Here is a 27,678-nt window from a genome sequence, read left to right as displayed (position 1 = left end):
TTTGGGAGCTGAGTGGAAGCTGAATCCAGGACGTGGCATCATGTGCCCACACAGGTGCCATAAATGCCACATAATGCTGGACCACTCAGTGAGAACTGCCTGCGCAAGGCAGGAAGTTTCTCCCATAGGAATGTTTTGGTTTGACAATGACCTTTAGCTCTCAGTATTTTTAACTATGCAAACCCTTCTCAGTAAAACTCTTAGAACCAATTCTATAATCACAATTAAAGCTCTGCTCCATAGCAAAATAATTAAGTGCTACTAAACACAACCTCTCTATTTCCCCTTTTAAGCCTTGTTCAATGTGGAAAGTCCATTTTACAGAAGAATCATAAAAATAAACAAACAGCGCCAGCATATCTGCTGCAAGTGTTATCAAACTCCTACTCTAATTCCAGGGTTGTGGATTAAAGTGTTTCTTGTCTATCCTTCCTCGTGGTGCCTCCCTCTGTTCTTGCCCTCCCTTGTAATTTCAAACCAATCCTACATGTGCCACAGCCAGCCCTCTGTTACTAATGCCTGGAAATCACCAGTTAGAACAGGTTAAAAGATCTGTGTGGCTTATGCCCTTCATTAAGTTTCTATAAAAATGGCCCACATTGCAGGGATCTTTTTAAGCATAAACTACAAAATCTTTCAAGGAAAGTTGGGGCAGTCACATTTCACAACCACACTGAAATTAAGCCTTCAGTGTTCAAAATCCCACAGACGTTACCAATTGGGAAAGAATTTGCCAACCTTAGACTACAGCAGAGCTGAAGGGAACCTCAGGGAATGTCAAGTTCAACCCCTTGTTATACACAGGGCAAGAGACACTTGCTCACAGACATAGCCTAATTAGAAGCAAGCCCCCCCGCCATAAAACCAGGTTTTCTGATTCATAGTTTAGATCTTTTTTCCATATCACACAGTACTTTATTTGAAAAGGAAGCTCTAGACAAAAAAAAATTGATATATGCAGAGTTTCTGCAAAACAACAGAAATATAACCAATCTCGAGGTATCTGTTAATCCAGCCAAGTGGCAACTTAAAAGGCTGACCCCTAACGACATGAAGGATGTGCTACAGACGGCTCCATGCACTGATGAGGACTGTGGGAACAAGTACAACCCTTCCTGAAGGCCAAGCGGCAACCACATAACAAAACCCATTCATGTGTTCAAACTCTGTGAATATTTCAGCATTAGAAATCTATGTTAAGGAAATAATTACTTTCACAAATAACGTTCACAAATAACTTTCACAAATAACAAATAACGCATGACAAAAACGTTCACTTCTTTTCTTTGCAATAAAAACTTGAAGGCTCCATGTGATCTCCATTTCTGTGAGTCTGTTCCTGTTCTAGTTGTTTGCTTAGTTTGTTTTTGTTTTTGCTTTTAGGTTCAGTCATTGATAGTTGTGAATTTGTTGTCATTTTAATGTTCATAGTTTTGATCTTCTTTTTCTTAGATAAGTCCCTTTAACATTTCATATAGTAAGAGCCTGGTGATGATGAACTTTAACTTGACCTTATCTAAGAAGTACTTTATCTGCTCTTCCATTCTAAATGATAGCTTTGCTGGGTAGAGTAATCTTGGATGTAGGTCCTTGCCTTTCATGACTTTGAATACTTCTTTCCAGCCCCTTCTGGTCTGTAAGATTTCTTTTGAGAAATCAACTGATAGTCTAATGGAAGGTTATAAGTGAGGAAGGTGAGGGAGGAGGATGGCGGAAAATGTACAGGGAATAAGAAGGTATAAATGATAGGTACAAAATAGACAGGGGGAGGTTATGAGTAGTATAGGAAATGAAGAAGTCAAAGAACTCATATGTACAACCCATGGACATGGACAAAGAGGGTGGGGAATGCTGATGGAAGTGGGGGGTGCAGGGCAGAGGGCAATAAAGGGGAGAAAAATGGGACAACTGTTATTTCATAATCAATAAAGTATTGTTTAAAAAATACCAGGACTTCTGGCCAAGATGGAGGTGTAAGTAGACACACTGTGCCTCCTCACACAACCAAAATAAGAACAACAAAAATTGAGAAACAAAATAACAACCAGAACTGACAGAAAATTGAACTGTATGGAAGTTCCACAACCAAGGAGTTAAAGAAGAAACATGTATCCAGCCCGATAGGAGGGGTGGAGTTGGGCGGCCAGGGGGAGAGGGGTTGCAGCAAAAAAAAGCAGCGGCTGGTGGACCCTGGGCACACAAGGCAGCAGCTGGTGAACACAGAGAGACGGGGATTGTGGACAGGTGCAGCGTGCAAGGTGGCTGGCGGACCGGGTGGTCTCACATTCTCACTCAGATAAACCAGGTGAAACTGGGGAGCAAGATGGACTGAGCAACCCAGGATCCCAGCATGGGGAAATAAAGCCTCAAAACACTGATTTAAAACACCTGTGGGGGTTTAGATGCAAGGAGAAACTCCCAGCCTCACAGGAGAGTTAGTTGGAGAGACTCACAGGGTCCTAGAATGTACACAAGACCACCCACATGGGAATCAGCACCAGAAAGGCCCGGTTTGCTTGGGGGAAATGGTAGAAGGGACTGAAATACGGCAGAGAGCAGAGCAAGTGCCATTGTTCCCTCTCGGACCCCACCCCCACATACAGTGTCACAACCGAGAGACTGGGTTGCCCCGCCCTTGTGAACACCTAAGGCTCTGCCCCTCATACATAACAGGCACGTCAAGACGAAAAAAAAATGGCCCGAAAGAAAGAACAGATTAAAGCTCCAGAAAAAATACAACTAAGCAATGAAGAGATAGACAACCTATCAGATGCACAGTTCAAAGCACTGGTGATCAGGATGCTCACAGAATTGGTTGAATTTGGTCACCAATTAGATGAAAAACTGAAGACTACGCTAAGTGAAATGGAGGAAAATGCACAGGGAACCAATAGTGATGGGAAGGAAACTGGGACTCAAATCAATGGAATGGACCAAAAGGAAGAAAGAAACAACCAAACAGAAAAGAATGAAAAAACAAGAATTCAAAAAAATGAGGAGAGGCTTAGGAACCTCCAGGACATCTTTAAACATTTCAATATCCAAATTATAGGGGTACAGAAGGAGAAGAGGAACAATAACAAGTGGAAAAGTTATTTGAACAAATAATAAAGGAGAACTTCCCTAACCTGGTAAGGGAAATAGACTTCCAGGAAGTCCAGGAAGCTCAGAGAGCCCCAAAGAAGTTGGACCCAAAGACGAACAAACCAAGACACATCATAATTACATTACCCAAGATTAAAATGAAGGAGAGAATCCTAGAAGCAGCAAGAGACAAGGAGACAGTTACCTACAAAGGAGTTCCCATCAGACTGCGGATTTCTCAAAAGAGACCTTACAGGCAAGAAGGGGCTATAAAGAAGTATTCCAAGTCATGAAAGGCAAGGGCCTCCATCCAAGATTGCTCTATCCAGCAAAGCTTTCATTTAGAATGGAAGGGCAGATAAAGTGCTTCTCAGATAAGGTCAAGTTAAAGGAGTTCATCATCACCAAGCTCTTATTATATGAAATGTTAAAGAGGCTTATCTAAGAAAAAGAAAATAAAAAACATATACAGTAAAATGACAGCAAACTCACAGTCATTAAGAACCACACCTAAAACAAAAATAAAAACAAACTAAGCAATCAACTAGAACAAGAACAGGACCACAGAAATGGAGATCACATGGTGGGTTAGCAACAGGGGAGTGGGAGGAGGTGAGGGGGGCAAGTACAGAGAATAAGTAGCATAGCTGGTAGGTAGAAAATAGACGGGGAGGGTAAGAATAGTATGGGAAATGTAGAAGCTAAAGAACTTATAAGTATGACACATGGACATGAACCAAAGGGGGTGAATGTAGGTGGGAGAGGTTGTGCAGGGGGGAGGGAAGGGGGAAAAATGGAACAACTGTAACAGCATAATCAATAAAACATATTTTAAAAAAATGCACATGCATTAAAAAATACAATAAAATTTGGGTAATAATAAAAAAAACTTGAAGGCAATTTCAATGCCCAATAATAGATTTTTAAATATTTTGCAGCCATTAAAATGTTTACATTTATATTTAATGACATGGAAAGATCATTTGTATTATGTTTTTAAGTTTAAAAAATTAGATTAAAGTTATAACATGATCTCATTCTATAATATAAGTTTCATATGTGTAAACAGATGATGTATAGAAAAACTGCTGGAAGTTTTTCTTCCTAAAGATCAGATTTGTGTTATTTTGTTTTTTGTGCATTATATTTTTCTGGATTATATAAAAATGAACATAGATTTTTGATAAAACATAAACATATTACCATTTTGAAAATAAAAAAGGTGTAAAAAGCAAAAAAAAAACAACTTGACTAACACATCTGCCAACAGCGACAGCCCAGGAACGCCTTTAAATATAAAAATGAGAATTCCAAAAACAGAGCTACATTTTCCTAATCCATTTTCCATCACAATAAAACATACCTGAAATGACTTATATTTTTTTTAACTTAACAGAGGAGGAAAATTCCCAAGTACATAGCTTCACATGTGAATGACACTCTTTAAATGTAGAATTATAACAATAGTAATAATAAGCTACTAAAATAATCAGTAAAAATAATGTTTTATGCTTTAAAGATACATTTTTCTATCAGCATTAAGAAGGGTTTCTTCATGAAGAAAACAAGAAAATGTTCTGAAGAAAATCAGAATTAGGCTGAATTTTTATTTTTTATTTTTTTAATTCTATTTTAAAAGATTTTATTTATTTATTTTTAGAGAGAGAAGAAAGGAAAGAGAAAGAGGGAGAGAAACATCAATGTGCTAGAGACACATCAATCAGTTGCCTCTCGCACGCTGCCAAATGGGGACGTGGCCCACAACCCAGGCTTATACCCTGGCTGGGAATTGAGGCTAAATTTTTAAATACAAGTGTGAGAAGCAAAGTCTGCTTAAACAGTCTCCCACTGCTCATGACCAGGTACATTTGTGCCTGCAGGAAGGGGAGATGCCTCCAAGATCTCCATTAGATGCCACTAAGAAATAGCAGGTAGACTGCAAAAAGGGATGAAAAGTTTGCTATTGTTTGTCTGATAAAATCACACTTGCTATTATTACTTTTTCTTCTCATTTGTTGACATAAATTTGTTGAGATAAATGGAGTAGAAGGGAAATACATCTTTTAAGACTTAGCTGCAGGCCCTGGCCAGATAGCTCAGTTGGTTAGAACATCGTCCCAATATGCCAAGGTGGCAGGTTTGATTCCCAGTCAGGCACATAAGAGAAATCAACAAATGAATGCATAAATAAGTGCAACAATAAACTGATATTTCTCTCTCTCCCTTCCTCTTTCTAAAAATCAATAAATTATTTTAAAAAAAGACTTAGTTGCACATAATTCTAAGCTAGATTCAGGACAAACCAACTCTACTTAATCCTCTGCTAAAAAAAATATAATTTTTTGATAACCAAATAACCAAATAATGACAATAACTCTCTAAGTTAGCATGCCATCTTCCATCATTTAATATATAATAAGGGTTTTTTTTTCCTTTCTGCTTTTTAACCCTCTGCAAGGTTTAGTTTATTTCAGGGGATTTTTAAGTATTTCTTTTCAGACGCATGGACAAAATCAAAGGTGGGTAGGATCAAGGGTAGGAAGTGGGGGGGGGGCTGGGATGGAGGGGAGTGGTGGTGGGGAAATAGAGACAACTGTACTCGAATGACAATAAAAATGTGAAAAAATAGACAGAGGATGTTAATAATAGTATAGAAAATGGAGAAGCCAAAAGTTTATATGTATGAGCCATGGATATGAACTAAGGTGGGGGGGAATGCTGGAGGGCAGGGGGTGGAGGGTGGAGGGAGATAAATGGGAGGGAAAAAATGGGACTACTCTAATAACATAATTGATAAAATGTACTTTAAAAAAAGTATATCTTTTCAGCCAGTTATACTCTCTCAAATATGTTCTCCCTGCACTCCTGCAAATCTGGTCCTTTCTTTTTCTTCCTTTCTTTTGCTTATGAATTGTCTTATTGACTTAGTTACTTCTGAATTTTTTTTTTGTATTATCAGCTCCAGAATGACACCACTGGCTCTCTGTCTGCTTGGCCTAGGGACTGAAGAGTAAACATATTACTAAGTGATAGTACCTCACAGTAACCTAGTAGTGTCTAATTTTTAAATTTAATGGCATTTTTTTAAGTAAATGCATGGGGGCTGGAGAAAAAGTTCAGCTCATAGCTAATAATAAAAAGTAATGGAAAACTAAAGTGAGAACATGGAGTGCTTAAAGAACCTTCCTTAAATTTAGTAAATACCAGAGCCTCTCTGGCCATTGGCTGACAAATCTCCAATGTAATATGGGACTCTGTCTTCTACTTCATGTAAAGGGACAGTTAGCTGCTGAAGACTAGAAGTTCCTTAAAATGGTTCTTTCTAGTGATGAAGATCCCAATGGCAGTTTTACACAAAAGTCCAAGAATATAATTCAACTTTAATTTTCGTCACCCTCACTAACCAACTCCAAGTACAGCAAAGAAGCTGATATTTCCAGTTCCAACCACTACATCTTTCAGAATCTCCTCTCTTGTCCATGAAGTCCCTGAGCATCTCTTCACTCAGCCCTCTGCTAACTGACATGCAGAAAGACCTGGATAAACACATGCACACTGAGATACTGAGATAGTTATGTAAGTATATAATAAGCACACCAGATGTCCTCCCTTAATTCTCACAACCACCCTGAAAGGTCCACCTTCATCCTGCTTTCACAAAGGAGTAAGCTGAGACCACTAAAGAGTAAAGTAACTTGCCTCATCCATCCCATGATCATAAATGCTAGTGGGGTAGACTTTCACTAAACCCCCTTCAATTTTAAATTCACCACCCTTTCTACAACTTCACCCTGCATCTCATGGAATTAATATGTGACCTCTGTCAGAAGGTAGTGTATTTTAATAGAGGACTCGGCTCAGTGAAATGAATCTCCAAACGAAGTTTCAGGCAGTAACAAAAGACTATAGTAAGACTTTTTCTTTTTAACAGAGGAACCTTATTGGTGGCCTTTAAACCACAACAGCTCTTCTCCCCTTAGAATGCCTATATGTTGCCAGGTCACAGCGTAACGTCCGCCTTGCCCTGCATGTATGCATATCTGATGCACTTTTTCAACTTGTCTGATTTCAGACATTTTTGCTCCAGAGGAGTTCTTAAAGTCTAAGAATACAGAAATTCTCACTCAAAAACTGGATTAATCTTTGCTAATCATGATACTTTTTTAGAAAATAATCTCTCATGCAGCCTTTAATAATGAGTGAAAGAAGCCATGGATGAGGATTGACACACGTGTATGTTTGAGTGCGTTCTAGTGTGATTGGTTATTTAGGGAGGACACTCATGAAACAATATTGGCAACCTGTTATTTAGGATGCTTTCAGTTCTGTAGGGTGCTTGGCCTATGTTTTTATTTTTTAATTGGTATGCAATTATAATACTTTCAATCATCAATATATAAATTATTCTGTTAGGAGACATGTTTTTGTTCTCCACATTTCTGTTTCTACTGAAGTACGATTTGTATTCATATCACTGAGATAACTTATTGTTATATCCTAGTTCATTCATAAGATGTCTTATAAGAAAAGCTGACTTATCATTCATTGTATGTGAAGAACAGATTTACCATGAAATGAATGCCTGTATTCAACTTAGAATCTTAATGTTCCTGATTTTACACTCTTGCTGCTGAGTTGCAGAAGAAGCTGCAACAGGGGAGAAGAAGGCTCTTTACCCTTAATGTCTCCGGTTCAAAGAATTGTTTGGCTAAAGTAACACAGCCATCATTCAGCTATTGAATTTGAAAGCCTCAAAAATTTCAATGACAAAAATATTTAAAAAAATAAATCCAAATAACATAATACATTTTCACATAAAAGTAAAGTTTCAATTTAATTTTTTTAAAAAAAGTCAGTGGAGCCAATCACCCAGGAAACCATTCCTTCTCTTTGCTTCTGTCTTGGTAGGCGTCTCTACCTTCCCTTGGTACAACAATCCAAGATCTCTCTTCATAAGTCAAATGTCCATTTCAGCTTTACCTGCCTTGTCAAACATGAAAAATTCTACATAGAGCAGTACTTCCTGCATTATCTTCTAACTGCCTGTGGAGACGTGGATTTGTGACTTATCTCGTTTATAAAGTGGTGGATTTGCAAACCTAATTCCAGAGCCTGGAACAGTAAATGGCACACTGTAGAAGCTTACACACCACTGCTGAACGAATGCATGAACTAATTAACTCTGTCCACCCAGCACCTTCACATTAGTCTTTCTCCCTTCTCCTTTTGCACCTGAAATACCTCAGATGCATGAAAAGTGTGGGGCTCCCTTGCAAATCTAACTAACAAGCTCTCTGATGAGTGTAATACATACATACACATCAGCTAGATATATGCCTCATTTGACAACTATTTTTTTCTTTGAATATAAATGCTACAGCCTTCCCATTGTCTATTATAAAGACACAGATGCCACATACAAGCCTTTTGTCTAAAGACAGTCAAAGAAATTTTGCAGCAAGGCTGAAATTACACAGAAATTTTACACTGGTCACTTTCTGCAGAGCCATGATCCACATTCTTGTCCCCATAATCCCAAGGTGGGCACTTTACAGACCCCGTGAAAAAGTGTAGTCATCCAAACAGGCCCAGTGCTCACCTAATTATGAAGTTTTCCTAGGAAAAATAGGCAAAGCCCCTGCACCTCTTTTGGAGAGTGTGCTCAATGAATAACACATCTATGCTGTTTTCATTACACTGAGGTGAAGGGTAATGAGGCCACTTAGGCCATACACTTGCTAGAAAATAAAAACAATTACCACTATTTGGAATGTAGTGATATGTGCCCAAGGTGTTCAACATGACAAGTTAACATTCACTACACAACACTAATTGCAAAAGCTGCCAAAGCTGCCCTACACCATTAGGTTCACTGAGTTGCGGCGGGTTGTGCAAATGCTACTGGGAGCTGAAGTGGCCTGACTCAGTCACTAACCCGTAAGGTTCTGCTGGCTTCTTGCCTCACACAACTTCTCTCTACATGCAGTTCAAAGAGCTTCCATTTGTAGACTTCCATCTACAAATCAGGCCCCACCCAGGAACTAAACTATTTTCCTTCCTACAGAGGATTTATACCCTGTTTTGCAGATGACAAAACTGAGCCCCAGAGAAGTTCAGTTCTGTTTAAGGTCAAAGAATTATAGAAATCTAGTGTCCAGAAATCCAGTCCAATACAACCAAGGACTGGGTGGAGGCTCCATTCAAAATATTAATCCTATGCTAATAAGTGAAAGAAATAAATGCAAACCTGTATATATACAATATAATGCCAATATTAAATTTTGTAAGATCAAAAATGAAAAGCATAAGAGAGAAGATGGAGAAACAAAACTGGAAGAAAATATGCCAAAATGTTAACAATAACTATGACCAGATATAGGTGCAATGACTGGCTTTTTGAATTTTCTTAACATTTGTCTGTATTTTCCAAATTTTCTGCAATAAACCTTACTAGTTTTAAACCATAAAAAAGAGAGAATCCATGTTCCAGAATATTCAACTCTGCTTACACTAGAGGTCATCTGCACTGATGGAGACTCACAAATAGGTAGGGAAAGCTGAAAAAATGACAGGTACTTAAAACAACATACTCACCAACCAACTGTGGGAGAGAAGCAGCCTCCCTGTCGAGCATGATGGATCCTTTCTCCATGCACGTCCTCAGCTCGAATAAGCTGTGAAGGGATAACGTGGCCACGTGGGGCTTGCTCCATCTCTCCCCACCCTGTTCCACTTTTTCTTCAAATTTAATCCACCTGGGAACATGAGATTAGTGAGTAGCAATTAGAAGTGTTCTGGCTACCTTGGAAAGAGCAATATCACCCCTCCATTTCTGCTCCCACTGGCACTACCAACATGTCTCCTTTCTTGGAGTCTTAAAAGCTTATTATATCATTAATTGTTTTACTTTTATAAATACACCAAACAGAGTCTGCACCCTTCCCTACTGTTAGCAAGAAAATCAAAAGGAACCAAAGCATTCCTGGTTTTATATCTAGCAATAACATGAAATCCTTAAGAATAGCTGAATTTTTAAAATGAGGTAGAAAAAATATACCTTATGAAAATCTCCTTATGTAGGCTCCACTTAGGTAGAGCCTACAATGTGTAAAAAATAGCCACTACTGTGAGAATTCTGTTATCACTTCACAAGGCAAGTTTACATAAGGTGAAATATCAGTTATGAACCAATATTTATCTTTTCAAAGATTTTTATTTATTTATTTATTTGTAGAGAGGGGGAATGGAGGGAGAAAGAGAGGAAGAGAAACATTAATGTGAGAAAGAAATATTGATCGCCACATCTCACGCATGCCCAACCAGGAACCTGGCACGCAACCCAGGCATGTGCCCTGACCAGGAATCGAACCAGTGACCCCTCAGTTTATAGGATGATGCTCAACCCACTGAACCACACCAGCCAGGGCAGTATTTATCTTAAATATTTGAAAAATATGGTGTGTGAAATGGTCAGATGAATATAAAATTCTCTTTTAATGGCTACAGTAGGTGAGCATGTATTGCTATGTCTTACTTTAATATATTACATATTTTTCGGCTGACCCACATTCCCTCCTTAAAATCTGGCTTCAAAAATATGCAGGCTCAATGAACAACACATCTTCTGATTGTAACAGATGTATTAACCTTACCAGTGGAGCAAACAACCCTCTTGCATAGATTTTTCTAAGACTTCTAGACATTTTAATAGCTTATCAATCTATATATCAATTAAAATGTTTAATGAAAATGAAAGCAAAACACAATTGACAGTTTTTATGTCCCACATGCTATACATATAGACTCTTCTTATACTGGTAAAAAAGGGGAAAAAAGCATTATCATTTCACTAGTTATCATGACCCAAAGAAAAATGCTTTTTTATGTCACTTCAAACGTTCTGAAAGATATTGAAAAGATAAACAGAGAGGTTTAAAAAATTGTTTTTCTACATTCTTCATCCAAAGGTTTAATGATTGAAACATGTTTCCCTAGAAAAGCTAAATGCTCACCTAGCTCAGTAAAGCCAGAGAACAAAGGGCAGAGATCAGAGGAAGCTCTACATGAGATATTTATAGACCGCTCACCATCCCCAGAGGAGGGGGAAAAAAAACACATTAGCAGAACCAGGAGTGAAAAAAGATCAAGAGATCAGCCACAGAGTCAACGAAAATTAGAATTTTAATCAAGCCCAACATTCAAGTGACTCAAGTGTTTTATCCTTATTCCAAGAGTCCCCTCCATTAGCCATCTCAGGAAGCCTCTCCCAGCCAAGAAACTCCCTGTCAATGGCAGCCTCACTCCCAACCTCGCCCTCCGTTCTAAGACTCTCCTCCTTTCCCCTGTATCCCAAAAATGTAGGCAGTGGAGATTTTTACAGGTTTTCCTCACAAGTTAAAAGGCCAACATCACCACCACAGTTTTAAACATTCAGAATTGGACCTTTTTTATTTCTACAAAGTGGCTGCAAAACATTCCAAGAAAGAATCAAGGACCCTTAATATTCATGTGTGTGTGTGTGTGTGTGTGTGTGTGTGCGTGTGTGTGTGTAAATTAGTTCTTCACTTTGGCTGGTATTAGAACCACAGAAATAGAAGTGAGAGAAAAATGACAATTTTAGTTAACACTCATTGAATTCTATGCATTTGCTGAAATGATAAAAGGTTTGGGGTTATTTTGAGTCACCATTTTATGAAGCATATTATATTAGATGACTTTAGGTATATTTTTCTTCCTTTTTTTTTTCAATTTTAAAGATTTATTTATTTATTTACTTTTAGAGAGGGAAGGGAGGGAGAAAGAGAGAGAGAAAGAAACATCAATGTGCGGTTGCTGGGGGCCGTGGCCTGCAACCCAGGAATGTCCCCTGGCTGGGAATTGAACCTGCGATGCTTTAGTTCGCAGCCTGCGCTCAATCCACTGAGCTATGCCAGCCAGGGCTCTTTCTTTCTTTTCTTTTAAATCCTCACCAGAGGACATGCTTATTGATTTTAGAGAGAGCGGAAGGGAGGGAGAGAAACATCGATGTGAGAGAGAAACACTGATCAGCCTTTCGTACATGCCCCAACCAGGGACAGAGATCACAACCTAGGCATGTGTTTTGACCAGCAATCAAACCCGCAACCCTTTGGTTTGTGGGATGATGTCCAACCAACTGAGCCATACCTGCCAGAGCAACTTTAGCTATATTATCTTTTCATTCCTACTCACAAAATGTCCAACCCTGTTTGTTGATAATTGCTATGTGAATCACATTTATATTTGAGTTATAATTTATTGCTCAAAATAAGACTCTAGTAGATAGAAGATTCCATAGTACATAAAACTAATACAGGGTTATATATAATTATGTCATCTATAGAGAGTGTACTTACTCCTTGTCTTTATTCCTAAGAATATTCTTGTTAGTTGAAGAAACTCTTTGGTCATAGAGTTTAAGTTCAAGATGAATTACAAGAGCCAGCTAGAAACTCAGTAAAGGGGAGTGTTTTATACAGCCTTCACTTCCTGCTTCTCTTTCTTCCTAAATCAGCCCCCCTTTTTATCAGCTGCCATAAATCTATATTGCCAAACCATTTCTTATAAGAAAACTAAACCTAATGTACATATAACATAGGACAATGGCTCTTTTTTATTATCATCCTCAACAATCCAAACAATATGTTTAATAAAAAACAATGTTTAAGGAGCAAAACTACTACTAAAAAACTACTACTACTAAAATGTTTAAGGAGCGTTCTTTTGTGATTGATCTTTTCTTTTATTCCTGTCCATAGTACATATTGTAGGCAACTGAATTGGACTTCAATATGACTTTGGACAAGTCTTAAAAGTATATTTATAAATTATAAATCTTAACTAGCTTGGATTTATGGAATAGCATTACTCACCATCATGGAATACACCAGCTTTTTAAGTCTGGATTTAACAATAAAGGAATGAAATGTAGTCTCAAAACTAGTCAATTCCCAGGGGATAAGTATTATCTCACAGTTCAGTTTAGCATCTATTTCACTTTGAGTTCGGTAAATATTGAACGTTGTGATGACATCATATCATAGCACAGCTAATAGCTTAAGGAAAACTGGAATAATGGCTATTCCATTCCTTTGAAATGTATTGCTCTAATTGTTCAAAGAACTCATCATTCAAGGTACTTCCAACATAAGCTTTCAGGCATAACGTAATAGTTTGCCCATTTAAACATTATTTGCAGGCAGTTTTATTCCAGAGACTATATATCCTATGTCTATCCTCCTCACCTATCAAGGACAAATTTTGAAAAAGAAATGAAACTACTGAACTCAAATAGGACCCATTAAAGAATAGGCTAAGGCCAAAGTACCAAAGTTCAGCCTTTCTGAGTGTCAGTGAATTTTTAAAGGTGCTTCAGAACCATGTAATTACCTTCATAAAAAACAACAGATGTTCTTATTGTAAAATGTACAAAAAGCCACTGTGTACCCTTCATAATAATTATGAATAACTGTGTATTTGCAATAAGTTTCTTTTCCTTCTGCTTGGTACTTGACATGTTATGGGAAAATTAATTTCAGAAGTTGGCTTTTTAATTGCTTGCAATTACCAAACTGTTGTAACCTTGGAAGAGGAGTTTATTAGGTGAAGTTTACTTATTCCTAGGTCTTAGAAGAATGAGGAAGTACACTGCCGAGTAATGGACTTTGAGTGAGTGCCAAACAATAGTATTTTGGCTCATTTGTTGAAGAAACAGAAAACCCACAGGAAATCACTGAATTTTGCAATTTTCCAATCATATGATTAAATATAATTCATAAAAGACAAGACCTCTAACTTTAAAAGATGTCAGCTTTACTGTAGAAAATAGACATGACCTTTGCCCGAGATTATAATCCAACTTCATAAACTATTAAAATGATAATAAAGTTTCTTGCTAACTAGTAATTGCTTCATCACAAATGAAAGAAGCCAGTTCTAGCGTGTATCTGGGATAAATGATATTGTTAAGGAAATTCTTAAATTTCTAGGTCAACTGTGAAAGTTATTATAAAAGTTATATGTATGCTGCTATAAAAGTTATATGTTTATATAAAAGTTATATAAAGTTATACATGTGCATACTTATATGAAATTGTATGTATGGTAATTACACATTACATAAATGATTAAATTCCTTTTCCTTCAGCCTTTTTCTTACAGAAAAAATGAACTTGATCTGAAATGGAAGTTTCCTCCGAGAAAGAGAAGTCGACGTAGATCGGGAAGGGAGAGGTTCCTCTCCAAACCCCCTGGACAAGTGCCCGTGTCTGTGTTTGATGGTCAGGCCTGACCGCAGACCCACCAGAGGAATGTCAGTCAGTCTGCAGGGCAAACTGGAACGAAGAGGCATTCCTTTGTGCTGGCCCACCAGAAGTAAAACATCAATACCCCTTTCCTCTGATGGCTGCTGTATTTGTTGAAACTTGTGATGGTGTTCCTTTTTACCCAAGTGTGGCAGTAAAATCGGAATCACGTTGTGGGAATGACCTTTAATGTGTTTTCTTACAACAGTTCACCACTGACAAATTTGCCCATTTGAACAGTCGCTGAAATAAAAGTGAAAGCCAATAACCATTTTTGCAGAGACATCACAGACCCAAAGAAATAGAGTTTGGGATAATGGTAGCCATTCTTCCTGGCTTGGGGCCATCACCTAAGCTGGACCATGACTTACTCTTTCACCAGTTTCCTCCATGAATCCACTAGCTAATACCTAGCCACCTAGAAATTCTTAATGAGAAAATAGGCTTCTTCCCTAATACCAAATATTCCACTATAATTCCTGCTACACTACTGAGTATCAGTATTCTAATGACCAAACACTTCGGAATGCTCTTTAAAACGGAGTGATCTCTGCATTCCACTGACCACATCCTCATTTCAGGTGTGATCATTCTCCCCTTGCAGTCTCCAACTTGTGCTCTGTTGGAAGAACCAGTGAAAATTCAAAGTTCTTACTTTTAGGAAAGGGAAGAGCAGGGGAAAGATGTGAGAAAAGAAGATAGTAGAGTTGGCTGTACCTCAAGTTGTATATAAATAAAATCTTCCCTCGTTTATATTTTTACATGACTACTGTGACTTCTAAAATGTTAATGGGGACATTTTCCTACTACTGAAATCATTCTCCTTACTTTTTGAGGCACAGAGCTAACTTGAAGTAGGACAAGAACTACAGTAATGCTGAGACTCAATGTAGGATATTCTTGGTGATATCAAATCGTTAGTCAAAAAGTATTGAACATTAAAAGGGAGAGTATTAAAATGGGTAGGGAGTGCAAACAATAGAAATTGCATTAAGCTGAAGAAGTCTGGTAGGTTAGTTCTCTATAGAATAAAAAATTCTATCAATCAGGTTATTAACAAAAAGGAAAAAATTCTCAATTTTATAGGTGAGCCAGAAAAATATGCATGCTGCTGCATTTTTATATATAAAATGAATTCTTTCTAAGCACTGTATTTTTATTACTAGTGTAGGTTTGAGACCTTTTCATGAGGAAAAATATCCTTATCATATCTGGAAATTGGACATCATAAACAGCAGTTAGAAATTACTGCAAACATATTCCTAAACAGAGTATGTTGAAGGAAGTAAAAATTACTGAAAATCTAAATCACTTCTGGAGACAATATCACCTCCAAACCTCCCAACAGGACTTAGGTAAAGCAGCAAACTAAGAATCAAGGTTCTACTTTTCCATTCATCCTATTGACACATATTTCTTGACTGTAGACTGTGTGCCAGGTGGTTGTAGGCACGAGCAGTGATAAACAAAACAGCCAACAGTTCCTGCCCTCATGGACCTTTGACTTTATTAGGGAGATAGAACACCAAGATATATACTACGCTGAATGCTGATAAGTACTAAACAAACATTACGGAGGATAGGGACTAAAGAGTGTTGAGGAAAGGTTTCATTTTAGAAAGGGCAGTCACTGAGAAGGTAATATTAAAGGAGGAAAGAAAATGACAGTGAGGACAGCAAATGCAAAACCCCTGACCCGGGAGCATGACTAGCCCATGAGGCTCAAGCAGAGTGATGGAGAGGGACAAAAGTAGCAGATGAGTCAAAGAGATCATGGTGGCCAGTATATGAAGAGGTAAGGACAGGTGCAAGGAGGTAGTAGACTAATTAAGAAGCATTTGCAGTAATCTAGGTGAGAGAGAGCAGTGGCTTGGACCAGGTTATGGCAGTACTATATGTCAGATATGGTAGGATTCTGCATATCTGAATATCTTTGAGGGTAAACAGACAGGATTTGCCAAGGAATCAAGTAGGGGGTGCAGAGAGAGACAGGGGTCAAGGAAGACTACAATGTTTTTGGCTTGAGCAACCAGAAAAATGGAGCTGTTCATTGTAGTGGGGAGCTCCGTAGGAGGAGCTTATCTGAAGCAGATGAATTATGCTAAGTGAAATAAGCAAGGCGATGAAAGACAAATACCATATGATCTCACCTATAAGTGGAATCTAATCAAAAAACAAACAAGCAAGCAAAATATAACCAGAGATGTTGAAATTAAAAACAAACTGACAGTAACCAGAGGGGAGGAGAGAAGGGATAATGGGGGAGAAAGGGGTAAGGGTATTCAGGAACATATATAAAAGACAGATGGACAAAACCAAAGCGGGGTAGGATCAAGGGTAGAAGGTGGGCATGGCCGGGGTGGGGAGAAAAATGGAGACAACTGTACTTGAACAACAATTAAAATTTTTTTTTAAAAGATCAGTTCTAGGCATGTTATTTTGAGATGCTTATTAGTCAGGCAATCACTTGTTTTCAATCAAATAAGGCAAGAGGTCTGGCCTAGAGACCTAAAAGCAGATGGCATCAGCATATTGAAGAATTAGTTCAAAATATCAAGCACAGTCCTCTTTTGGGCTTTCTCAGTGGTGTGCTGGGTACCTTGGGTCTGTCATCTAGCTGTCTATCAATCAGAAGTGGATTATCACAGAACTTCAACTTTGGTCAAGTAATACTTCTAAGAAAGTATTATATAGAGAATACTTGTTTCTAAAGCAATCAGTTTTCAACTAATCACACTCAAGAAATACTACTGACCACCCATTATGTACCAGGTACCATGAGGCATTGGGGACATGGTAGTGAAAGACAGACATGGTGGTCCTTGCCTTCAGATGAAGCAGTATAATGAGGGAGACAAATTCAAAACAGTAATATCACCTACATGATTGATTAATTAACTAATAGTCACTGTGGCAAGTCCTATACAGGAGAAGTTATAGAGAGCAGACTATGTGTAAGCATGTTTCTCCCGGGCAGCTTCCCCTGACCCATGGCATACGCCCACCACACTTCTTCTCCAGAGCTACAGTCTCTCAGGGACCAAAGGCACCACCAAAATGACATGTTGCTTACACAGAGATATAGCCTTTAAGGACAGCAAAGAATTCAAGACCACCTTAACCTTTAATAGCCTTAAAGGAAAACAGTATATCCATCTCTCTCCATGTTTACTACCTACGCAGTGAACCGTTATGATCTTTCCACATTTGGGGGAACCACAGGTCATATAAAATAAAGTGTAATCTTCACTTGACTGAAAGAAAAACTGAATGACACACCTGAATTCTAATCTATATAGGTACTTGCACAGAACTTTAAGATAAAAATGAGAGTCTTCTAGTCACAGCTAGTCAGAAACATACTTACACATAGTGTACATCATTATATGCACAGAGATAAAATTTTAGAGCTGTAAAATATGCATGATGTTAGAGAGGATGCAACCCAGTATGACCCTCATTTGATAGAACAGAAAACTCAGTCTCCAGAAGACTACATGACCATATGACTTGCCCAAAGTTAAACAGCTAGTTAGTAGCAAAGCCAAGACTTGACCAAAATCTGCCCAACACTTAATGCGCCAAGGCAACTCTCTCTCTTTGTCTGTTAGAAAGAAAGAAAAGAAAGAATGAAAGGGAGGAACTAGTAAAAGTTTTCACTTCAAAAGCCTTCTTTTGCAGGAAGTTTTATGAGCTAGAAGTATACTTTATGGAGGACTTCAAATACCCAGGTAACTGGTACTGAGAGACGGAGTAAGAGACAATGACTACATCATGAAATGAGGCCCTAGAAGGGTAAATAATAAAAATACTTACTTCTGTATTCTCAGTATCTAAAACAGTACCTGACATATACTGTGCATTCAAAATATACTGGTTCAATTTAATTGATTTGAATTAAATTACAGACTATAAAAGGCATATCTAACATCATTCTTTTTATAAAAGTGAAATACATTGAATTTCCATGTAATGATGACAATGAGAAACCAATGATATAACTGACATATCAGTTATATCATTGATAACTGATATGTCAGTTATATCATTGATATATGATCATTATATCAAATGATCAATGATATAACTGCATTATATCAAATCTGCATCTTACATGAAAGATAAAGAGAGAATCTTAAGAGCAGCAAGAGAAAAGAAGACAGGTACCTACAAAGGAGTTCCCATTAGACTATCAGCTGATTACTCAAAAGAAACCTTGCATGCAAGGAGGAGCTAGGAAGAAGTAGTTGAAGTCATGAAAGGCAAGGACCTACATCCAAGATTACCCTACCCAGCAAAACTATCACTTAGAATGGAAGGGCAGATAAAGTGCTTCCCGGATAAGGTCAAGTTAAAGGAATTCATCATCACCCACCCCTTATCACATGAGATGTTGAAGGGACTTATCTAAGAAAAAGATAAAAAATATGAACAGTAAAATGACAACAAACTCACACCTATTAACAACCGAACCTTAAAAAAAAAAACTAAGCAAACAACTAGAACACAGAAATGGAGATCACATGGAGGATTATCATTGGGGGAGTGGGAGGGGAAAAGGTACAAAGAATAAATAGCATAAATGCTAGGTAGAAAACAGACAGGGGGAGTTAAGAATAGTATAGGAAATGTAGAAGCCAAAGAACTTGTATGTATGACCCATGGAGGTAGAAGGGAACGTGCAGGGCAGAGGGCAATAAAGGATAGAACATGAATAACTGTAATGGCATAACCAATAAAATATATTTAAAAAACAAAAAAGTCTTCATCTTACATAATTGTTATAGGTCATCAAAGATTTAGTGTGGAGTATGTAACTAACTATGTATGTAGAAACAAAAAAAGCTGTTATTGTGAAATTAATGAAAACTTAGATATTTGTTTAGTGCTTAACAATTTACAAAAAGTATCCATATATACCTACATATGTATTTAGACATATATTATACCTATACATGATGTATTTAGACATCTATATTATATTTACATATATTTCATATTTTATAAAGCATACATATATTATATGCAGTAGGCATTATTATCTACTCTATTGATAATTAAATCAAAGTCCTGAGAAACTAAGTGTTTTCCAGCTAGAGGTAACAGTTTGAAACTGAACTCGGGTCTCTAAACTCCAAACTCAGATGAAACTTCTGCATACTTTCATTGGATGTTTAAAAGCTGACAAGTTTCTACTTGGAATAATAGCAAGCTTGTGGGCACCAGTTACTGTCTTTGCAAACCCCCTCCTAGCAAGAAATGGGTAATAAATCAAACATAATCTCACAAGATACTTTGACATGGGGAGACTGTGGACACATACCTCTAGGTTATCATGTTGGGGTTCCTGAGTTTACCTCTAAAATATTTCATCACTAAGTAGTATATGGATGGAGACTCACTCCTAATTCCTTATAAAGGTTAAAATTATAACAACACAGATCATTGAAATAATGTTCCAGCAGTGAAATAAACGGTGTCCTGCATCCATGTCAATGTGAAAGAGGAGAAAAAGAATTGTGTTATTTCTTAACCCAACCAACATCACACTCGCTGGTTATTCAGAGTGCCAAGTTTAGAGAAAGGTGTGCACTCACAGGCTCTGCTATCTTGCCCACCCTTGTTCCCCCAGGTCAGTACTGCACACATCAACCGTTCCTCACCTCGCTGTCTCCTTCCACTCCATCTCCTGCCCATCCACAGCCAGCAGCTCATCCAGTTCGGTGAAGAGCTGAGGAGGGGCTGGGCTGTCATCCTCCTCGCCCAAGATGAATCGGATGCGTTCTGCGGCTGGAGAGACTGCAGAAGTGAAAATACTGCGGTTAAACACTGGCTGCACAACCCTGAGGAAAGTGGAGCTCCGAGCTCTTCCTCTGTCCCCAAAGCTGTTGGGTTTCCCTTCCACACTTTCATTGGACATCTTCCTTGCTTATCCCCAGACAAAAGACAAAAAGAAATCAAAGCCCTTCTCTATTCCCTTGGTTCTAAACTGTATCTCAGCTCTCCACTACTGTCCAGCAAGACAGCACTCCATTTCTTTGTGGTGTGTGACAAGGAACTTTTAGCCCTCAGATGAGCTGAGGTCCAACCTCATGACCTTCCCTCCTTTTCCACTTATGACCCACCCCAAACTATTAGACAGAGACCAGCTTGATCCAATTATTTTTCTACAACAGTGGGAGGGGGCAACAGAGCACCCCAATCCTGAGTTTCTCCCAGGTGCCGCCTCCTCCCCACCCTCCCTCTGTCCAATGTCTAATGCCCATACCCTCCAAGGCTCCTCACTGCTCATAACTGGCTAACTGCAAAGATGATGAATGAATATTTAACAAGACGGGGCCTCTTCTTTATATAATGGCAGTACCCGAAAATATTTAGTCACGCTTCAGTGCATTTGAAAAACAAGCCCAAGTAAAACATTGTACACCTGAGGGGGGAAAATTCCAACATGCTCAAGCACATAATTAAACACTCTACTAGCTCCTTTTGACCCCATCTGCTGAAAAAAATAATGTAATGAAAAATTAACTAGCATGTCCTCCAAGTCATAGATTACTTTTCTCTTTTTCTTCTTTTTTTTTTAAAGGATAGCATTTAGAAACTGATGTTCACCCTGATCAATGTGGCTCAGTTTGTTGGGCACTGTCCCGCAATGTGAAAGTCTGCCAGTTCAATTCCCTGTCAGAGCACATGCCTGGGCTGCAGGCCAGTGCTCTGTTGGGGCTCATGTGAGAGGCACCCGATCAATGTTTCTCTTATACATCACTGTTTCTCTCCCTCTTTTTCTCCTTCCCTTTCCCTCTCCCTAAAAATAAATACATAAAATCTTAAAAAATTAAAAGTAAAAAGAAAGTAAACTTATTGTCATGTTATAAAACTAAAAACACACAGACACTTTTTGTAATCCATAGGTAAAACTAAGAATAATATATACATATGAATGCAGTTCAAGTACAAAGATACATATACGTGTGTGTGTATACATACAGATAAATATGTAGGAATATATGGACTCAAACAACCTAAAAAAAGAAAAATCCCTACCACCTGAAAACTATTCATATAGGACAAGAATAAAATTCCATAGATCAAAATATATTTACTACAAATAAACCCATAAAAATATTCAACCTACCTAGTAATAAATAGTAATCATTAAAATAAGTTACATGTTTTACCTATCAAAATGGCAAAAGTTAAAAAGAATGATAATGTCTAACATCAGCAATGGTTTAGGAAATTTATGTCACTGATAGAAGCCTAACAGGGAACATCTCTCTCTAAAGGGAAATTTGGAAGGATATGGAATTGTTTTAAAAGTGTATGTGTCCAGTGAGCTAGTAACCCTATCACTATAAAGACATACATTTCAAATAATAGTAGTCATTACTTCAAAGATTTAGCAACAGAGGTGACCACTACAGCACTATTTATAACCGAGCACAATAGAAAAAGTCAAAATGTCCAGAAAAAAAAGACTGGTTAAATAAACTATAGTATACTCTTCAATATAATGCCATGTAGTCATAAAACATGAAGTCGAGATTATTGGTTTTTTGCTGCATATGTCACATAATTTTAAATAAACAAATGAAACTGCAAATTCATATACATAAAGTGATTTCGCTTTAGGAAAGAAAAATACACATATACACATAAAACAGCCTGGAATTGAGGAGATCCTCACTTTGCGTGGTTCCAATGTGTATAAATTTCAATTACCACAGTTTAGTTAAATAATACTAGACCCCTAACAACACAGTAAAAAATTTTAGTTAGCATGGTTTATGAACTGTGAGTAATTATATGAAGTACAAACTTCACTGCTACCTCTTCAGCACCTTTCAAAGTCTGACAGTGATTGGTCACTACACATTTGTCATCCAGTTCACATATAGATAGCAAAGTGTGTGGTTGCATTGCCTTCTTACTACCCAATGATAAATTCATGCAACATGGATACTCAAAAGAGGAAAATAGCCAACAAAGATGAAAGCACAGCACAGAAACAAAACGTGATGACACTGGTAGTGAAATCTGCAGTACAATGTAAATGGAGTTACAGAAGACCCAGCTGATCATGGAAATGCAGACAATGCTGCCTTTGGCCATTTGAGATACTCTAGATATACAGTGGAGGAACTTAGTGAAGGCATACTGGTCAACATAAACAAGGAAAGTGGTGGTTAGAAAATGATTATGATGTCCCAGAATGGAGGAGGTGAGGCTGGCGGAAAAAAAAAAAAAAAGGAACTCAGACATTTCTGGACACAGAAAGCACAAACGATAAAATATGAGAAGTTGATCCAAATTAGAGAGGCATGTGACAATTCGGGCACAGAAAAGATGCTCATTCCATTTCGTTTGTTGTATGACAGCAAGGAAGCAAGCACTATTCAAACTACTTCTGAGGAGCTTTTACAAAGGAATCAACCACTTTAATCCTAATGTTTCTAATGTTTTTAAAAAGTTGCATGTACTAAATAAACATTAGTTTTACTACTCTTTTATTTTCTTATGCCTTTCTAGCCAACAGCTAGAGTTTAATAATCCAGTAAAAAAAAATTAAAAGTCAAAGAACAATAGTAACTTTTCCAATTATTAGGTTTTGCATAACTTCAGCTTACATAGTTATTTTTATGGTCCTTCAAAAGCAAGAACTGCCTATATAGATATCTTTCGAATTTTTATTTTTAGGGCTTCCATTTTCTCCCTTTCATTTTCCTGTCAGTTCTGAAGTGGGCACAATTCATTCATGTATTCACTCAGCAACAGTTACCGAGGACTCTCTGTGCTCTAGTAGGCTTTGCTTCAGGGTCTGAAGATAAAGACCTAGACAAAAAGATCCCTGCTATCAAGTTTATAGGAGGGAAAATAAGCATCAATTAATTAATTGATTAATTAAATTAAACAGCATACAAAAAAAATCTATGACCTGTGTTTGCAAAACATTAAAATAAGGTAATTGAATACATAGTATACCAGGATACAATATGTTTTACTTCTGTAAAACATATTAGGGGAAAAAAAGGGTTTTGAAATTTTTCAATATCTCCAGGAGAAAAACATCTAAAATCAAGTTCCAAAACTTGGTGCAAAAACATTTGCAGTGCTGTTCCAGTCAAGAAACAGGACATGTGATCATCTTAGAGGATCAGGGACAGCATAAAAATATTAAGGGGAGAGCTAAAAATGACAGTCAGATTTTGGAATCTGTATAATACTTCTGAAGAGTATAGTGGAGTTACTGATCACAATGGTTCTGAAACTGACAATCACAAATTTGACTAACTTTTCATCAACATTCAACATCAAAGATTCCTTAGTTAGAACTAGCTTTTGAAAGGGAAAGTCTGTTTAGAGATTCAATGTTTTGTCCATTTCTGAAAGATGTGATGTGGATATGTCCCCACCTCTAACAGAGAAGAATAAATGTTTCTCCTGCTTAAATAACAGAATTTCCTCTCCAGACAGCACATATCTCTGCTCAGCTCTAATGCACAGAGCGTCACTCTGAAGTCCGGCGTCCTTGAGTTAGGAAAACACAACTCACTGCTTGTCAGACAACAATTCTCCTGTGACATCTGCAAAATGGAATGGAAGAAGGGTGACACATGACCTTCAAGTCTCCCTCTCCGGGCACCATGTCTAAGCACCATTCTTAAGTTGTCTTATTTATTAAATACAACCTCTGAGCAGCCAATATAACAATCCCTTTGGGACTAAATCCAAAATCCTGTCATAAACTAGTTTAATACTCTAGTAAATTCCTTTCCTAAGTTGTTCCTCCAAGCTTCCCCAGGAATTAGAAGTACGTAAGAGGCTACAACAATTGTATTGTAAATATCCACCTAAGGGAGGGGCATCCTCTGTGACTGGCAAAATACCCTTCCCAATTTCTAAGATCATTCTTAACACATAGATAAGCACAGTGAGAGCACCCCTAACGAAGTAAATCAAGAATTCATTTTTCCCATAACTTTTGACTGAAAGGTTAAATGAGCTAAAAACACTAGACAGCAATGCATTGAGAGTGAAGAGACAGACTTGAGCCAAACTGCCCGTGTTTAAATCCCAACTCTGCTACTTATCTGCAGTGTGACCTAAGACAAGCTAATTAATCTTAGTGTCTCAAGTTCCCCATGTGAAAAATGGAATGATGATCATCATTATATACTAGTTATATACAAGGCTTCAATTAGTTTGGAAGTTGCTGTTCCTTACTAATAAAACCTGCCTAGGTTCTAAGAAAGAAAAATCTCACAGATACTGGCCTTGAGAGCCCCTATATGTTGAAAATATATGAGGCAGTAAGGAAAAAAGCCAACAATTCTGCATGTGTTACTTCAATGAATTAGGTAGCTTCAGTAATGAGAACACAAAGATTACCTATGTTCTGGGAAGCAGCCAATAAAAGAACAAGGGGAAAATAATGAAACCCTTAATGGCCTTACTTTAATACCTGGGAGTGGGGAACATCAGAAAATCAACTTGCATTATGATGAATAGATCATGATTCTAAGTAATAACTAACTTAGTTTCATCATAAAAAAAAAACCTGGAGAAAAATGAGAGAGGGTGACAGGGACAGATAAAATGAGGGAGAGAGAGAAAACCTTCAAATTAATCCAATCAAATTTGGCAATACAAGACTTGTAGATCAAAGTCAAGTTAATGCCTCTCATCAGCCTTGACTTGTTTTTAATTCTGTTTTTTGGTTAAAATGTGTTTCGGTTTTTATTTATTTTTTCACTTATTTACTTTTTGAGTAGCTGTAGAATTTCCTGGAGGGCCTGCACTGATGCGGTCATCCTGGCCAGTGTTCACCTGCAGAGTAAGGCTGTGATGGTCTGCAGAGCTTGGGGAGGCCCAGGGCTCCAAAGTCCCCACTGCTAACAAGGAAGGCAAGTGTGTGGCAGGAATGCAGTCCATACCACTCCCATGACCAGCACTTACAGAAGACATCACTTACACGGCATCACATTCATTCCTGCTGAGCCTGAGCTCAGCCTCAGCGCAGCCACTTCCCTCAGTCAGAAATGGTGTGTGAGGAGAACCCTCTCTGCCACGCCTGGCTAGCAGACGGTCGACTCTCAGTTTGCCTCTCATGTCACTCTGGCTCCAAGTTGTGTGCCCAACCTTGTCTTCCTCAGCAACTCAGAAGTGTCTTCTGACAGAATATACCTGTTCATTTTCAAAATTTTTTTCTTCATTTTTCCTGACTAGATTATTCTTTTCTTTCCTCTAGAACTCTGACTCAGTTGCTAAGGCCCAGATGAAAATTCCATTTTTTCCAATAACCTATGTTAACAATTCACAGAAATGTGTCTCTCCTTTATTTAAACCATAACAATACTTTGTGTCTGAATTGCTTACTTTTAGCACCACCAAACATACAGCTGGCTCATGACTGCCTAACTTTTGTAGATGTGACTTTTCTCTCCAAATAGACCACCAAGGTCCTGGCTGACAGGGTCGGTGTTTTATGTACTCCCCTTAAAGACCTACCTAGTACCAGGCACCCAACAGTCACTTTGAATAATAAAGAACTAGACATGGCTCAATAAACTCAGACATTTTCAAGTGCATAAAAATGTAACCATTTGCGAAAGGAAGCTCACATCACGAACCCTGAAGTGAAAACTAAATTTTAAAAACTGTCTTTATTCATCTTTGTCTTAGCTGCACAGTGACCAAAATACAGTCGCTATTCAATGTTGAGTAAGGTACAAATAAAAGAATAAACACTTCAGGTAAGCGATGTTCTTCTGCTTGATTCAATCCTTCCCACCTGAGGGACCACAACGTTCAATCTGCGCTTCTACGAAGACACTCAGTGCCCGCTGTTCTGTGTGGTACCCACTGCTATCCTTGGTCTTTGCACCTTGGTTAAGCCAATCAACTGGTGCATCCCTGACTTCCACGATTGTTAGTGCCAATTCAATGCACAGTAAAGTTACACAAAAAGAATGGGTAAAAAAAAATAAGACAATGAATTAAAAACTGAGTAATATACATGCTGCCCCAGTTTCTCACAAGAAATCTTTTTCTGCTTCTTTCTTCTGCCTGCTTGGAAGTGCAGTGGGAAGATGACATGGTGTGACAAAATAGAAACCTGGAGGCTTCGCATGAATTAAAGGATAGTTCTGCACTTTCATCTTGTAACTTAATATTTACTAGTTTTTAGTAGATGCAATACACTACAGTATTTCTTAAAAGAACACAAAACATGTTTAAGAAAAGTTCCCTGTCCTCAAAGAACTTGTAAATGGTAAAATAGCATATGATAGGAAAAGTACCATGAATAAACATGTAATAAGCAATAACTAACATTTCTGAATCATTGTGCTGTTAAGTACTTTCCATGTATATCATAAGCCAATGAAATATCTATTATTATTCTCCTCTCATATTACTCTACTGAATATTAAGAGGCTAAGGACTTCCCCAAGACCACACAAGTAAGGCCTATGACTTCAAACCTACTCATATTAATGTCCAAGCCCATTTCTTAGTCACCACACTCTAATGAACGATTTCACATTCAAAAAACAAAAATTCAGATTACCACATGAACAGTACAAAAAGAAACATACTGGATTCCAGAAGAGGCAGAAATCATAATGGCATATGAAATAGTCCTAAACTAAATGACTGAGTTCGGTTCATTACCCAGCATACGGCACTTTGTGAGAGTGCCCTTTTCTTCTCGGTCTGGGAAGCATCCCACTGTGGCCACCCTGCAGGCTACCAAGAAAAAAATTGTTTTCAATAAAAATAATGATCATGATGAACAATTCAAACTGAGCATGATAAGTTTATATGCAAATTTACTACTGCGGGTTAAATGGGGATTCTGGATTTGGTATTTTCTCCTGACAAAGTCCACCATTTGGTAAAGTCTTAGCTCTCAAACCAAAGTGTGAAATGAAATAACTATTTATTTTGTTGTTATTAATGTGCTGCCATCAACTGGTATACATAGTTATCATTTTAAGTATTCATTTCACTTCTTCATTCTGAGATACAGTTGGTAGGTTGATGCCACAGTTGTTAAGGCTCCCACAATTTCTCTAATTATTAGACCACTGTAGTATCTATAAATAGACTTAAATATATGTATATAATCCTCAAAAGTCATTTGCACATTCATAACTGTAAGAAATGAAAAATAATAATAAAATCTCATATATATAATAGAAATATGCATACACACACATACATATAAACCTTTAAAACACACACACACACTGTAATGACTATCTGGTACTCT

General features: G+C 37.7%; 1 protein-coding gene across 6 annotated transcripts in view; it reads right to left on the bottom strand.

The window, feature by feature from the left end:
- Nucleotides 1-27,678, bottom strand: part of SLC4A4 (solute carrier family 4 member 4) — a 327,443-nt gene that overhangs the window by 171,941 nt on the left and 127,824 nt on the right. For all 6 annotated transcript variants that reach the window (XM_045858122.1, XM_045858123.1, XM_045858124.1 and 3 more), the window contains 2 exons: nt 20,069-20,204; nt 9,679-9,839 (listed from right to left, as the gene is read on the bottom strand). In XM_045858122.1, coding sequence (XP_045714078.1) covers nt 9,679-9,839; nt 20,069-20,204 — 297 coding nt within the window. The remainder of the gene's footprint in view (nt 1-9,678; nt 9,840-20,068; nt 20,205-27,678) is intronic.

Source organism: Phyllostomus hastatus, unplaced genomic scaffold, assembly GCF_019186645.2.
Source record: "Phyllostomus hastatus isolate PE091 unplaced genomic scaffold, TTU_PhHast_1.1 phas_scaffold_1674, whole genome shotgun sequence".
Classification (NCBI taxonomy): Eukaryota; Metazoa; Chordata; class Mammalia; order Chiroptera; family Phyllostomidae; genus Phyllostomus; species Phyllostomus hastatus.
The sequence above is the reverse complement of the archived record's forward strand: the minus strand, read 5'-3'. Positions and strand labels throughout refer to the sequence as shown.